This window comes from Phasianus colchicus, chromosome 3 (genome assembly GCF_987193195.1).
Source record: "Phasianus colchicus chromosome 3, bPhaCol1.hap1.1, whole genome shotgun sequence".
Lineage (NCBI taxonomy): Eukaryota > Metazoa > Chordata > Aves > Galliformes > Phasianidae > Phasianus > Phasianus colchicus.
This window is the reverse complement of record NC_143438.1, coordinates 73,362,575-73,377,312: the sequence shown is the minus strand read 5'-3', so window position 1 is coordinate 73,377,312 and position 14,738 is coordinate 73,362,575. Positions and strand designations below refer to the sequence as shown.

Below are 14,738 nucleotides of genomic sequence, written 5' to 3'. Positions count from 1 at the left end.
GATATGTTCTCCTTATATCTAACCTAAATCCACTTCTTTGAGCTTGAAGCCATTTCCCCTTGTTCCTATCACCGCAGACCTTGCTAAAGAGTCTTTCCCCTTCTTTCCTGTAGCTCCCCTTTAGATACTGGAAGGCCTCTATCAGGTCACTTTGCAGCCTTTTCTTCCCCAGGCTGAACAGCCCCAGCTCTCTCAGCCTGTCCTCATAGGAGAGGTGTTCCATCCCTTGGATCATTTTTGTGGCCCTCCTCTGGTGTGCTCCAACAGCTCTATGTCTCTCCTGTACTGAGGACTCCACATCAGGATGCAGTACTCCAGGTGAGCCCTCACCAGAGCAGAGGGGCAGGATCACTTCCTTTGCCCTGCTGGCCACGTTTCTTTGGATATAGCCCAATATACAGCTAGCTTTCTGGGCTGTGTGGGCACATTGCTGGCTCATGTCCAGCTTGCCATCCACCCCTCTGGGAACGGAGACAGCACTGTGCGTATCCACACAGCCTCATGGAGAAAGCAGGACTGGAGGTACCTTTGCCTCGAACAAAAAGCCAGGTTTATGAGACGTGCCCAAACCCAAACCCGCCCACACGAGCAGCCTCCGGCCCAGAGCTGCCCGCACGCAGTAGCACGCGTACAGCCGTAACTCAGCACTCGGCCACGGGCTGCATTTCACAAGTGCCATCCTCGCAGGGAAGGGAGGCACATGGGGCTCTGCTCCGCAAGGGGCTTCCTGGGATGGTGCTTAAAGTCTCCGTCGGGCTACGAAGAGACAAAACCGCCCTCTGAAGCGCAGGGGATCGCAGGAAGGGAAGACAGGCAGAGGCAACACCAACCCTATTGAGCCGCCTCGGCCACAACAGGCAGCCGCGCGCTCACAACCCCGCCCCGCTAAAGGCGGCCGTGCGCAGCAGCAGGACGGTGCGAGAAGCTCTCGCGAGAGGCGGCGAGGAAACGTTCTCGCGAGAGGTGGAGCGGGGATAGGCGGTGCCCGCCGGGCGCTCGCTCCTTTCTGGCGGCCCGGCCATCTTGGTGGCGCGTGTCCGGTGAGTGGGGCTCGGCCGGGCGGGCCCGAGGAGCCGCTGTTCGGCGCTAACGCGACCCCCGCTCTTCCTGTCTTCCAGGTACCGCCCGACTTAACGGCAGGCAGCGACGATGGTGGCCGCAAAGAAGACGGTGAGTGGGAGCGGGCCGCGTGTGGTCTCACGTGGCGGCGGCCCGGCCTCCGCCGACTGCGGGCGCTGCGCGCTGTGGTGCGGCCGTGGTGCCGGGCCGCTTTGCCGGGCCTGAGGTAGGGAGGAGCGGCCCCGGGGCAGCGGGGGAGCTGCGCGCAGTTTGAGGCGCCTGGCGCGGCCCTTGGGCCCGTAGCTCTGAGCGCAGCACCGCGGCTGCTCGTTGCCGGCTTCTCTGTACTCAGTTCTCTCCTGTGCTCTTGGGTTCTCTGCCCCAGCCGGAGGCAAGGGAGGCTGCAGCTGTGTTCATAGCGTGGGTAAAGGGCCGCGCGTTCAGGCTTTGTATTTCCTAACTTCTAGTCTTCAATCTTAAAGCTGCTGCAGAAAGTACGAGTTTCACTTGAGATGGCAGTGTGCGTTATTCCTTATTGGCTGTCACACACCCATTGGAGGGGCTGCACCTGCTGCGTGTGGTTATTTGTTTCTGCCGACCAGTGGAACGCGTATTAGTGCATGCCCTGCAAAGTGCCAAAGTAGGAATGTGGCTCAGGTTTGCAAGGCAGGGGTAGTTTATATTTGAACATGACTGGCTGAGTTTTGCAAAGGCAAAATAAGTACTCCATGATGTGACTGGGTAACATAGGTGGCAATAGCAATGCTTTTCATTACAAGTAGAATCATAAGGTTGGAAAGGACCTACAAGATCATCTAGTCCAACCATCCACCCATTACCAGGTGTAATGCAGTAATTACTACATTACCAAAGTAATGGATAAGAGATATTTTGTGAAGCTGGCAAACAGCACCAGCATCTTGTGTACCCACAAGCTTTCTTATAACCGTATGGCATGCACAAATAACTGGGACAAGATTGTGATTGGAATTTCTTCACCTTACATTCTCTACCATACAGGTAAAATAACATGAAATGAAACTTAATTTTGCAGAAAAAGTCTTTGGAGTCCATAAACTCCAGACTTCAGCTGGTGATGAAAAGTGGTAAATATGTGCTAGGATACAAACAGACTCTGAAGATGATTCGTCAAGGCAAAGCCAAGTTGGTCATCCTAGCCAACAACTGTCCTGCTTTGAGGTAAGCAAATGTATGAAAAAAAATTCTTGTTAAAAACTAAGGCAGGTGCTTTGTAGAACTGCAGCATGTAATTCATGCAAGCTGGTAATGCAGAGTAGCTTGTAGACATACTCCACAGTGCTTTGAAATAGACATGATGAGTTGTTTGGTGTGTACAGATCGTAGGTCTGGATGTGTTACAGTGGTTTCCAGCTGTTTTATAGATTTCTCATACAAGGAGTTCACCTTGCAGAAGATTCTGTAAGCTTTTTCACGTATGACAGCATAGGTTCATACCTGATCTGGTGGGAACTGTCCCTGCACATGACAAGGTTGGAGCTAAGCAATCTTCATGGTGCCTTCCAACCTTTCCAGCCTAAGCCATTCTGTGAAAGTGTAGTGAGACTCAGTTCCTGATTTATCAAAGTTGGATACTGGAAAATAATTTTACAAGTAGGAAAAACTAGATAGCAATTTAAAATATTTGAAGCGTAGAATTTTTTGTAGAAATGTTTGAAGCTGTTTTAGGGGAATGAAGTCTTCAGTAATCTTCATCTCCTGACACAGTCCTTATTGAACTTCTGGTCCCCTCCTGTCAGCAGTGAGTATCAACAGATAAAAGAAACTGCAGATACAGGAAAAAAAAGCCAACATAGATGCTTGAGAAATGGGGAGACTGTTTTATTTCCTGGCAGGAAATAAATGTGTTTTTCTAGGCAGAAAGATTCTGGATTGAAATATAATTGGGAATTTAAGCTGCTTTTGTTGTACAGTCAGTCAGATTGTTTGTCAGTACTTTAATACCCAATTCTTGAATCTTAGAAAATCGGAGATTGAATACTACGCCATGCTTGCAAAGACTGGTGTCCATCATTACAGTGGCAACAACATTGAATTGGGCACAGCATGTGGGAAATACTACAGAGTGTGCACGCTGGCTATCATTGACCCAGGTATGTGTCTCCTGCCATATAATGACCAAATTAGGTATGTATCAGTGATTCCTGCATTCACCTGTGAGTTGTAGTGCTTAACAAGTGAAGTGCAGAGGTATGGTCATATTTTGTTGGAGTTCTCCTTTGGGTTAAACTGTGATCAAGATCTATTTTTATTTTGTTAGTCCAAGAATCAGTTTCTTACATTTGCACACGGCTCCTTTTACTGTTCAACTTTGTTAATGTAGGATCTTGGTAAAATAAACTGCTGGATTGTGAGTTGTCTTATATATACAGAAGGAATAAGCTATATGCAGATGAATACTAATCCAGTACGGAATTGAAAATCATATTAAATGTTAAAACTTTAAATCTGTGCATAATTACTGTAGCTTGGTAGTACTCTTTGTTTCAGATAATTGTTCATGGTCATTCTAGAGACTATTGATTATGTGATTTCCTATCTTTCTTCTGAAATTTTATAAGACGAGAATCAAATTTATCTTACATCATTCTATTTGACCCAAAGCATCCCAATTAAATCCACACATGGATTTCTGTTTTAGCTACTCGCAGATGTTGTCCAAGTAACATCAGTTTAAATTTCCTGTTTCTTTAGAAACCTTTATTTAGCCTGTTGGTGTTCTGATAGTAGCTGTAAGCTTATGTGTAAGCTGAAGAAGTGGAGTTTAGTCTTTCTGCTGTGTAGTACGATGCGAATATTCTCGCTGTCCTGATATTGTGGTGATCAGGGGAGGCTAGACATTCGCTATATTAAAACTATGCATTGTGTCCTCCAGGACTGGACTGTTGCTCTAGTACTGGCTTTGAAAATGCTAGTGACATATATATAATTATCATAAGTATATTGTGCATGGTTTAGCAAAAATGCAGTTACAAGTATTTTTTTTTAAGTCATCAAAATTACTTTTTTTTCTGATAGACTGTCTGTGCACTGCTTGGATGCTTTGACTGTAGAGTCACTTGAATTTTTTTTTGCCTATTTCTGGGAATGGATATGTCTGTAGATCTTCTTGTAATAATGTATTTTTGTTTTACAGGTGACTCTGACATCATTAGAAGCATGCCAGAACAAACCAGTGAGAAGTAAATGCTGTAAAGGTGGTCTTTCTACAATAAACTGGTTTCAGATCTGTTTTAAGAAAAAATTGTATTGTATTATACTTCTGGTTTTAGAGAACAGACTATAAATGAAGATTCATTATCACTGCTGTCTGTCTTGTTCTGTTAGAAGTAACCTTCACAGGACAAAACTTGCCTGTTGCCTACTGTAGAAGTTGACCTTCGGTAGTAAGACCTGACCGTGGTAAGTATCAAATCCCAACAGGCTATGGCTTTCTTAAGTTTTGGTTTTTTTGGAGTGCTCATAGCAAAACAAGTTGTAATGAGATACTGGCAAATTTCTGATGTTGTTGGGAGACCCCACAGGATTTACTTACACTTAATTTTTTTAACACTTTTCTTTTTTTTTTTAACTTAGTCACAAGCTCTTAATGCAAATTACTCTTCTTGTCTCATCTTTCCAAGAGAATATGTATGTCAGATGCAAACAGACTAACTGCTAGACATGATGTATAACATTACACTTTCAGTAAGATACCAAATTGACATCTCCAAATTGGCCTGAAGTCAATACCTTTTTTTTAAAAAAAACTTTCTGAATGCACTGTGTAGAGTCTGACTGAGGTGATGTTCTCAAGTCACTGTTGATGAGGATGATGCTGTTTTCTGGATTTCTGCCTTTTTTTTTTTTTTGTGATCACAATTTGAGGATATGTTAGTGCTAGTGCACACTGCATGGGGTATAGCATTTTGCTGACATGTTGTTAAAGGAACACATAATGACAATCACTAGAGGGCAGCCTTGAAGAACTTGCATTCTATTTTCTGAAGTGTATTAAAATACAAGGTGCTTCTTTGTACATATGCGTGGTCATTAGATTATCTGTGATCACTTAAATCTAATTTTGCTGCAACTATATGTTTCTGGTGTGGAATGGATGTGGTTGTATATTTCAAGTTGGAGACAGTAAAGAGGCAAACCAGCACATGAAGCAAAGAAGGAATAGCTGGGGTATGCATCTATTAAAGTCCGGATTTGTATCAGTTCAGTAAACAGTTCAGGTACTGCTGTGGACGTGAAAATAAAGCTAGCAGAAGAGGGTTTCTGCTGCTAAGGGGGCAGAAGTAAAACTTCAGTTGGCCTTAAGGCACTTCCAGAATGGCTAGAAGCAACTTGCTGTTTCATTTTCATATTTGCATTTGATGAACAAATGTGCAGCTGGTTTTATTGCCCAAAGAATGTCTTCATATTAAAATACCAGTTGTATTCAGGGAAGTTCAAGAATTGCTGAATGCTGAGCAAGATCAAAGAGGGAAACATCCATGTCTGGATCTGACAAGAGAAACAGTATTTGGAATTTCCAACTGTGATGCTCTGGTAACTCAACAGATTTCCCACTTCGTTTACATTCATCACCCTTCAACAAAGATGTATAAACGTGTATTTCTACTTCCAACTGATTTCTGCAATCTGCGTGTGTTGGAAAGATTGTATGAAACCTAACTGCTGTGAATATATGTGTGTGTATACATACACATAGTCACACAGATAGAATGCTTGAAATAGCAACAGAGTGAGTGGAGGAGGAAAGTACAGAAAAGCAAGCCAAACAAATTCATAGCTTAAAAAGACTTCAAAACGTGGAGTTTTCACATGAAAAAATAACAGCATTTTAATGTTTTGCATAGCTTCTTTTGGTTAAGTTCTACTTAATGAGGATTTCTGCTAGTTGCTAAACTGTTTTTATATATAAACTTTCAAAACTTATCTGCAGTCAATGCAAGACGGAACACATATAGATGCAGGGCTCCAAAATACTTATTAACTTTAGACAAGGATTTGTTATTTTACTTTGAACTGATGTAACAAAATAGCTCTCACAACATTGTATGTATAAATACACAGTGTAGTATAAGCTTTAAATTTTGATCAGTATTTTAGTCTGTTTTCCAAGTCTTCCATTCTCTTTGTCATTTCTTCCAGTAGATAGAAGTTAAGGAAAGAGCTAATGATGGCGTGCAATAATATTAAAAAATGCCAGGTGTCTGAGTCTGTCATACCCAGCAATATCTTTTCTGCTAGAGCCTGGACGACGTGCACTGACTTGGGATGTTAAATGTTACACTCAACTTTACTATGAGTGTATATCAGCATGTTCCCATTTTGTGAGCCAGTGAACAAGCACTTGGACAATGTTGGGTATGGAGCACAAATCTTACAGGAGCAGCCGAGGAAACCTGGGTTGTTCTGAAGTCTAAGGGGAGACCTTACTCTCTCAACAATTGCCTGAAGGGAGGTTGTGGCAAGGTGGTGGTCAACTTCTGTGTAACTAGCAGTATGAATAGGGAATGGCCTCAAATTGCACTGGGGGGCATCAGGTTGGACACCAGGAAAAACTACTCTGAAAGAATGGTCAAGTGTGGAATGGGCTGCCCAGGAGGGTGGTGGAGTCACCATCCCTGGAGGTGAAGAGATATGCAGATGTTGTACAGAGGGATGTGGTTTAGTGGGAAATACTGGTGATAGGAGGATGGTTAGACTTGGATTCTCTTGGAGGTCTTTTCCAACCTTGGGTAATTCTGTGATTCTAGTACTTATAGCATCATTCTTAGACGTCTCCAAGATGTACCATCTACGTGGAGGTCTTAAGGTACTAGTACTGCTAGCAAGACTCTGGAGGGCTCTGTTAGCCTGACTGTGGACAGACTGTTTAACTTCACAGTATTTCAGTCTGAAGATGTTCTTGTCTAGGAAGCACACAAATAAGTGCTCATATATCATCACACTTCTTGCAGAAAATAAGTGCTTACTGGTCATGTATATGATTCTCAGAAGACTTAAACAGAAGGTTAAGTCTCTGCATTCTTACTATTTAACTTGATTATGCAGAAGTAGGTTTTATGGAGAAAATCTAGGAGTTTGCTGTATATGTTATGTTTGGTGCAGAATACAGGAGAAACTCACTGTCAGTTTTCTGCTATTTTCCTGAGACCTGATGGATGTTTAACATATCATAAAGGCTACTGTACTAACAGCTCCCTTGAAAAGACAGGCTAGCTTGTAGAAGGAGGGCTATCAGTGTGCATTTAACTCCTTTTTCTGTGTGTATTCTTACAAAATTAATCAGACAGCATGTCCTTTGATTCCTCTACATTGGGAATCTTATTTAAAATGCCTTACCTAGCAGTCCAGAAGGGAAATATCTCCTGCTCCCTGTAGCTACTAAATGATCTTTTGTTATTATCTGAAGTAAACAAAGCAAAGAGTGTCAGGCTTGGTTTTTGACTAGTCATTTCTTTGCTGATCCTGAAGCTATTTACTGTTAGAAATTATTAGAAGTTAAGATCCTTATTAATATGTTTGGTCCCTTCTGTGAAGAAGGAAACCTCAAGCCTGAAGAGCCCTGCTTCCTGGAGATTGACAATCTCTAAGTAATTCAGCTTTTCATTACAGTAGATTGATTTGAGCCATGGAGGCAGCTTAGACTTGATGGGTTATAATTTCTTTTAACCTGTTCTTGATTTATGCACAAGAAACATTCTGAAAGGATATATCTCTGCTTGAGTCTTCTTACTTCGTTGGTTGCGTAGTTCTGGAACGTCACAAGGTTTTCACATTTGCATTGGTCTTTTGAAGTTTTTGCTGGAAAACAGTCAAGCATAGACAAAATGCTGAATAAATCCAGGGGACTAAGAGAGGGAAAGACAAAGATATCTAAATGCTGAGCAAGTTTAGTACAGTTTCCTGTTCTCAAAACAAGTCAACATCCACAGGAATGCCGTGGGGCAGATTTTGTAAATACTGGAAAATAGTACACAGCACTCCTTAAAAGACCAGGCAGAATTACCTGAACAAAGAACCTAATTACCTGTTGTTCTTGTTGAGTGAGTGTGACTGTCTTCAAAAAGATACTTATGCTGTATTGCAAGACTGGGACAGGCAAGGACATCTGTGATTTCTACTGTGGTTGATTCAGGTCCTGCAGGAAACCCCCCAAAAGTCTAAAAATCATACCCACTTAATGGTACAATATTTTTGCTACTCACATGCAAGAGTTCTCCCTAATCAGTGAGTAATCTCACTAATTGTAGTGAGGATCATTCATGGAGAGGACTAGCGATACAAAGATGTGAAGGAACCAAGCTGTTAGGCTGTATTTACTGTGTATCTGATCTAAGCTGTGGGTTGCACAACTGAAAGGGAGTTGTGAAGGTTCTTGTGATAAACAAGTGACTGAAAGCTGAACATGCTTCATAGAAATCAAGCACAGTGTTGAAATACAAGCTGCCCTTTGAAGTAATTCATTTGGATGGTGCAAGAAGGGAGCGTGCAGCCATGCATTTGTTACAGTGGATCTCAAATTTTCTGTACGAGAAGCAGAACTGAATTACAGAAAAGAAAATAGCAGGGGAACTGGGTGGGGAAAGCAGTTCTCCCAAGTGAATTGTTAGGGCTCTCTGCAGAAGAAGCCATGCTAAGGCAGTGATTGGGGCTGACTGGGGACACAGCAGGACACTGAGTTCAAACAGCCAACCTGATGACTGAGGATTAGTCCTATGGAGCCTTCCAGATGACAGATGTTGCCGGTGAGCTGAATTTCTCAAGGCTGGTAGAAAGAAATTCTCATTTAATTAAATGAAATCACAGAAGGGACAATAAAGATGTAATTCCCTAGAAAATCAGATGTTTCTTACTTGGTCTTCCACCATATGTGGAGATGGTCTTATACCTGTGCAAGCTTCAAGAGGCCCAGTGTTGATGGACTCAGCCCTTGGCAACACACAAGGACTCACCTTTCAACTTGTCTATTGGAGTTCTCCCAGAACTGAAAGTACTTTACAAGTAGACTAACAGTGCTGAAACAGTATGAAATCACAGCAACCTACGTTGTGTCCTTTTGGTGAAAATTCTTGCACGTTGCATTGTTACCCATGAGTCTTTTGAGGGTGAACTAAATAAAAACTGCCACAGAAAGATGAAATCTTACTGTTTCGCCCTTTAAAAGGGATTTGGAAATGCTTGGTGAGAAGGGTGTAGTAGTTTCTTTAATGCACTTGTAATTACTAAAAAAAATACACGTTTCTATCTCAAGAAGTGCAGACTTCGGTCTATTTATTAGCTAAAGGGTGTCTTGACAGAAATGGAAATGTCTTTGTCAAGGGTCATTCTGCACACTGCCTGTTTCCTGCCACAAGAGGGTAATACAGAGGCGGCTTTTGTTTCTTAGGAGTTATTTTCCAGAAAACTAAATGCTTTATTTTCAGTTAATTTTAGAGCCCTTGGGTGCACCAGTGAACTGGAAAGTGCATGCTGAACATTGCGTCAGTGCACATGAATGTCTGGAACTCCCTCCTGATTTTATAATATGTACTCAAAATTCTTTCACTGAAAGTACAGGCAGGAGGGGAAATGGTAATAGTACAATTTGCTGGTGTGCCATCAAGATGCAGCAGGCAGATGGAAGATTCTTCTGGACCTGACCTGTCATAGCTATTGGGAGCTCTATTACTATTGGTCCAGTGAGTTTTGATAAATACACAATAACATGCAGATTTATTAAGTTAAGTTGCACTGGGAAGCAGATGACATACTTGGGGTGGAAGCTGGAATGGCTGAGCACAAGGAACAGGGAATGAATGGAGATGGGGTGATGGAAAAGAGGTGAGTGACTGAATAAGACGACTAGTGTTTACTGGATAGAACTAGAGCATTTATATACATTTAAAACACATAACTGGGACCTTGCTTGATAAACACTGAGATCTCAGAGAAAACAGTCCAGGACAGAAATATGTGGGATGAGATCATGAAGCAACGAGAAAACAAACAAGGTGATGAGTCCAGCATAAGGATGAGCAAGTAGGAACGCGGATGGAGAAATTCTACACGTAGGAGGGAAGAAACAGGTAAGGTGAACCTTGAATATTTGACACCAGGTAATGGATGGCCCTAGAAACTGCTTAAGGGCAGTAGGCTAATGAGACTGTCTAAGGTACAGGGACTGACAGGGAAAGTCTGAGCTTTGGACACTCAGGATTTGGATATAAGATGGGGAAAAAACAAGACTGAGATACACTAGGAGAGGTGGGGCAGAATGTTTCTAGTTTCTAGTCTGAAATCAGGTATTTCAGAAACTCCTTTTCAGGTTTCAGACATTAGTTTGGACCTGAAGAATTCTGTTCTCATGCTTCTGGCAAAGCTGTAAATAACCAGACAGGTACAGACAGCTTGCTAGCAGTGAGTCCTTTGATGAAGTCAGTGCAGTGAACATACATATTCAGGTTTTTTTTTTGGGGGGGAACTCATGCTAAACTGAGGTGCTTGTTTCTAATGTTCTCTTTTGGAACAAAACCTAAATACTATCTAGGGAAAAGCCCATGATAAAGTGTTTTCCAAAGCAGTGGCTGACTATTTGCAGGAGTCATAATGGTCTGCAATTTGAAAGAACAAAATGTTAACCAGCAGGCTGTTGAATGCTGTCATCTGATCAGGGCTGGAGTCTTGTGACAAACATAAATCTAACCATGTAATTAAAAGCTCCCATAACACACATGCTCTGAACAGGAGTAAAAAGGCAACTACGATGAGTGCCTATTGTATGTGACACTGCTGTAGCTTCGTCAGTGCTTCCAATCATGAGAACTGAATGTTAAATGAGGCAATGAATAGGACTCTTCCAACTGAACTGTACTTATTAATAATTCCTCTTAGTAATAGAAGAGAAAAACACATTTTCATGACTAGTCATCAGGAATAATAGTAATCAGCAGCTATTCTACAGAGCTGATGTTTTCTTGCAGAGTAAAAGGAGAAAGCCTTACCCCAAAACAGATTTGGAGGGCTTCTGCTTTGCTTAGAAACAGGCAGGGACTGGGGATGAGAGGCTTTGTCAGTGGAGTCCATGTCTGGGCTGCAGACAAGTTCAGAGGGCCCTCACAAGTTCACTGCCCTCATATGCTGGTGCCTTAGATTACTGCTCTTGCAAAGGAGGGAAAAAAGTTAGGACCAGGGAAAAACTGAAAAGAAAAAATGAACTTCCAGATTGTATAACAGGTTTGGAGGCAGAATTTCTGGTGGAGGGAGTAGATGAGCAATATGTAGTTCTGGAGTGTCCAGGAAAACAACCAGCTGGGTAAGTCCAGAGTTATCCACTGGTGTGAGGCATTGCCTAGAGGTGAGCCAGGAGGAGGCAGGCAGAAGCTCTGAGGCATCAGCTCTGCTCTGCTACTACAGATGCAGTTTAAAAACTGCCACAAAGGGGCAGGATTTACTTATTTTTCATGTTGCAAGTAATGTATTAAAAATTTTAAAAAGTTACAGCTGCTAAATATGTTGTGGGTACCTGAGGGATGCATTTCCGTCACTGAGCTCTGGGTTTGCTAATGAGTGAGAATTATTTTACCAGTTGCCAGATAATTTTGTCTTTGGCGTCCCCCCAGGCTTTTAAGATGACATGCTGTCATCAATAGATTATCTGCCTAGTAAGAAAGTTAACAAACAGACTTGGTTTCATCTTACCATAGGATTTTGAACTTCAGAAAGATTGAGCTAGAAGATTCTTAAGAGAAGCCCAAAGAATATGCAAACTAGGAAATATTCTCACATTCTTTTTTTTTTTTTTTTTTAAGATTCTTGGTATCTGAATGAGGAAGAAATGCGCTGCTGCTTGCCAGCCAATTGTACACAATAACACTAAGGAGTAAAGTAAAACATCTTTGCATTTAATTCCAAGAAAAAACAACCAAATAAAAGTAGTGAAAATTAAACCATCGTGTAGTAGTGCTGTGCTCAATATTATTCACTGTGAAGTTACTGTGTTTTGTTTTGAGAACAAATCTGAATGTTCTAATAATATCCAGTGCTGGGAGCATGTGAGTAGAAGAGATACACAGTCCTCTCTGGCTGTACAGATTTAATCTCAGCTCACATTCCCCCATTCCTTTGCAAAACATCAGGTGGGAATTTTTAGAGAGAGACTGGTTGTGCCAAAATGAGGAAGGGTGCTTTCTGCAACAAACCTATATTTGTGGAGCAAACCTTGGAACTTATGTACAACTGTAATCCGCTCTCTGTAGCTCTGAATGGATATTCAATGAACTATTTTTAATGTTCTATAAATATATACTACATATCTTGATAATTTGTTCCATGTTTTTGGGTAGGGTTGTTTTTTTTTTTTTTTTTTTTTTTGCTATTGAACTTAAGAGCAATTTTTTATTCTCATTAAAACTTTATGAACCCATTATTATTTTCCCACATTCCTAATGAACTAGATCACACTGCTCTGGCAGGGTGGGGTTCAGTGCTCTGCTGACTTAAGCGTAGCAAAAGGAAAGGGGAGGAAGCAATTAATTCTTCTAAGCACAGGAGTGTACATTTTACAAAAGTGTTAAGAAAATAAAGGAAAAGAAATCCTGCACCTTTACCTAGTGATAGATGGGATGTACATATTCCTTACATATTAAAAGGCAGAAAAATCACCATGAGTGACTGGCACCTTGCAATGTGTTACAGTAATGATTACGCTATGACAGAGGTCACTGTGAATAAAAGTACTCACTCCTTTAGCCTGCAAAAGAAATCTGTAAGCATGCATTCCTCTTCTATCAATTAAAGCAGAACACTGTTACCTTCACAGATCTGAACTTTCAGCTCTTCGCTTATGTCCTCCATTGCTGTGAAATCCTCAGCATAAAAGAGATGTTTATATGATGGCTCAGAAGCAATTTCCAGCAGTTCTTCTTCAATTGCTTTTCCTATTCCAATGGCATAGATAATTATACCTAGAAGAAATTGTATATAATTATTACATCAGCAGTTCTAAGCCCTTGTTCCTCCATGAAAGGAAAATATGAGTATTAGTCATTTCAGGAAGAGAGCAGGAGAGCGTGAGAAATGTGTATGTGCCATATATCTTCAAAATCGTGCATGAAGAGGCACATTAATGCTTCTGTTATTTAGAAGATGTTTAGAAACTCACCGCTTTACTGTAATTTAACAGACAGATAGTTTTTAAGTTAGAGAGATGAGAGTTGCTTGGCCACTAATAGTAAATGAACCCAGAAAGAGCTCTGCAAAACATCCAAGAAAATCAGCTGCACAAAGTCTAGTTGGAGGTCAGTAACTAGCAGTGTACCCTGGGCACCAAAACTGTGGCATCTTCTAAAGTCTATGTTGCAGGCCATCAGCCTCTGTTCTTAATGCAATTTCTCAGAACACAGAAAGTGCTTTGCAAAGAAAGAAGGGATCCTTCATTTTCTTGAAAAGCTTTGAAAATTTTCAGTAATCTCTCCTGAATAGATGTAAAGTTTTTGATTTCTGTCCCAGACACATTTTGTCTTATAAGCCAGCACCTTTGAGTTACTTTATGGCAAGATCTGTCATGCTGGAAGACAGCACTGAAGTTATATGCATATGAAATGAGAACCCTTCTTCCTTCCAGAACAGCATCAGCGCTTAGACTTAGTTAAAAATACATAATATAAATAAATAAAGATATAACATAATCAATTATTAAATTATTAAACAGTGTAAACTTCCCGGTAGATTTCTGTATTTTGAAGAGACAGGGTTGTGTGTTTTTTTTTTAATTAAGGTCTTCTTACTGTTAGAATTTTTGATGAATTTCCCAGTGTTCTCTGTATCAAGTACCTACCCTCAGAGAAATGCATGGCGTTCCACCTGAGTCAACACACTACCTGTGGATGGCACAGAACCCCAGTAGCGAGGCACTCACCATTAGTCCCACAGTAGGAATGACAGAACTCTGTAGCAATGTCTCTGTGAAACCAAAGATCTGGTGTTCTGCTACAGTGGTCACTCAACTAGTCAGACTGCTGTGGCAAGCTCTGTCTTGATTAGCAGATACTGTAAGACATCTGTACTATTACCACATCTTATTTAGCACCATATTTATTCTTCTGAAAGAATGAGAGACATCACCACTCACCACTTCTCTTTGCTCTAGCAGCCCAGTCAGAGACTTCATCTTGGGCTCGTCCATCCGTAAACACAATGGAGATTCGAGGGATGTTTGCTGACAGTGGTCTGGCTCCTTCTGTTTCTGTGAAGCTTCTCTCAAACATTTGCTTCAGAGCCAGTCCTGTCATGGAACCTCGCCCCATATATTTCATTTGTGATACAGCTTTCTTCATGTCTTTGGTTGTGCTGAACTGTCTTAATGTAAACTCTGTGCGGACTTCAGAAGAATATTGAAGCAAACCAACTCGAGCAGCTTTGGGTGAAATCTCAAGTGTATCTAATATTCCTGAGACGAATTGTTTTACAATTTCAAAATTATCCTCTCCGAGACTTTTTGATCCATCAATCACAAACACCAAATCAACTGGGCCTTCAGTGCATCCTGTGAAATAAGCAGAAGTGTTCAGATAATGAAAAAACTGCACAAAGCTGTAAATAGGACTGCATGAACACAGAGATAACCTTGAGTACCTTGTTCCTGGCTCAGCCAACCTTGCTGT

At 41.4% G+C, this 14,738-nt stretch overlaps 2 protein-coding genes and 1 non-coding gene across 4 annotated transcripts in view; 2 read left to right on the top strand and 1 right to left on the bottom strand.

Annotated features, from left to right (window-relative positions):
• Positions 1 to 920: 920 nt before the first annotated feature.
• On the top strand, positions 921 to 4,401 carry RPL30 (ribosomal protein L30). 2 transcript variants are annotated; one of them, XM_031591049.2, is made up of 5 exons: positions 921 to 1,040; positions 1,119 to 1,170; positions 2,114 to 2,259; positions 3,061 to 3,191; positions 4,235 to 4,401. In XM_031591049.2, the coding sequence occupies exons 2-5, from the start codon at positions 1,150 to 1,152 to the stop codon at positions 4,282 to 4,284; spliced, it is 348 nt and encodes a 115-aa protein (XP_031446909.1). In that variant the 5' UTR covers positions 921 to 1,040; positions 1,119 to 1,149; the 3' UTR covers positions 4,285 to 4,401. The 2 variants fall into 2 exon arrangements, with proteins under 2 accessions (XP_031446909.1, XP_089993956.1); XM_090137830.1 differs by having other exon boundaries at positions 1,031 to 1,170.
• LOC116227811 (small nucleolar RNA SNORA72) lies at positions 3,887 to 4,021 on the top strand. The gene has a single exon (XR_004166660.1). It is a non-coding gene; the product is annotated as a small nucleolar RNA SNORA72 (small nucleolar RNA).
• A 1,552-nt stretch (positions 4,402 to 5,953) lies between the features above and the next one.
• MATN2 (matrilin 2) overlaps positions 5,954 to 14,738 on the bottom strand; it is a 61,647-nt gene continuing 52,862 nt past the window's right edge. Inside the window, exons 21-26 of the mRNA XM_031591046.2 lie at positions 14,207 to 14,620; positions 12,888 to 13,040; positions 8,792 to 8,863; positions 8,126 to 8,236; positions 7,810 to 7,899; positions 5,954 to 6,239 (exon numbers count right to left, since the gene is read on the bottom strand). Of these exons, the coding sequence (XP_031446906.2) occupies positions 6,187 to 6,239; positions 7,810 to 7,899; positions 8,126 to 8,236; positions 8,792 to 8,863; positions 12,888 to 13,040; positions 14,207 to 14,620 (893 nt within the window). The 3' untranslated portion in view covers positions 5,954 to 6,186. The remainder of the gene's footprint in view (positions 6,240 to 7,809; positions 7,900 to 8,125; positions 8,237 to 8,791; positions 8,864 to 12,887; positions 13,041 to 14,206; positions 14,621 to 14,738) is intronic.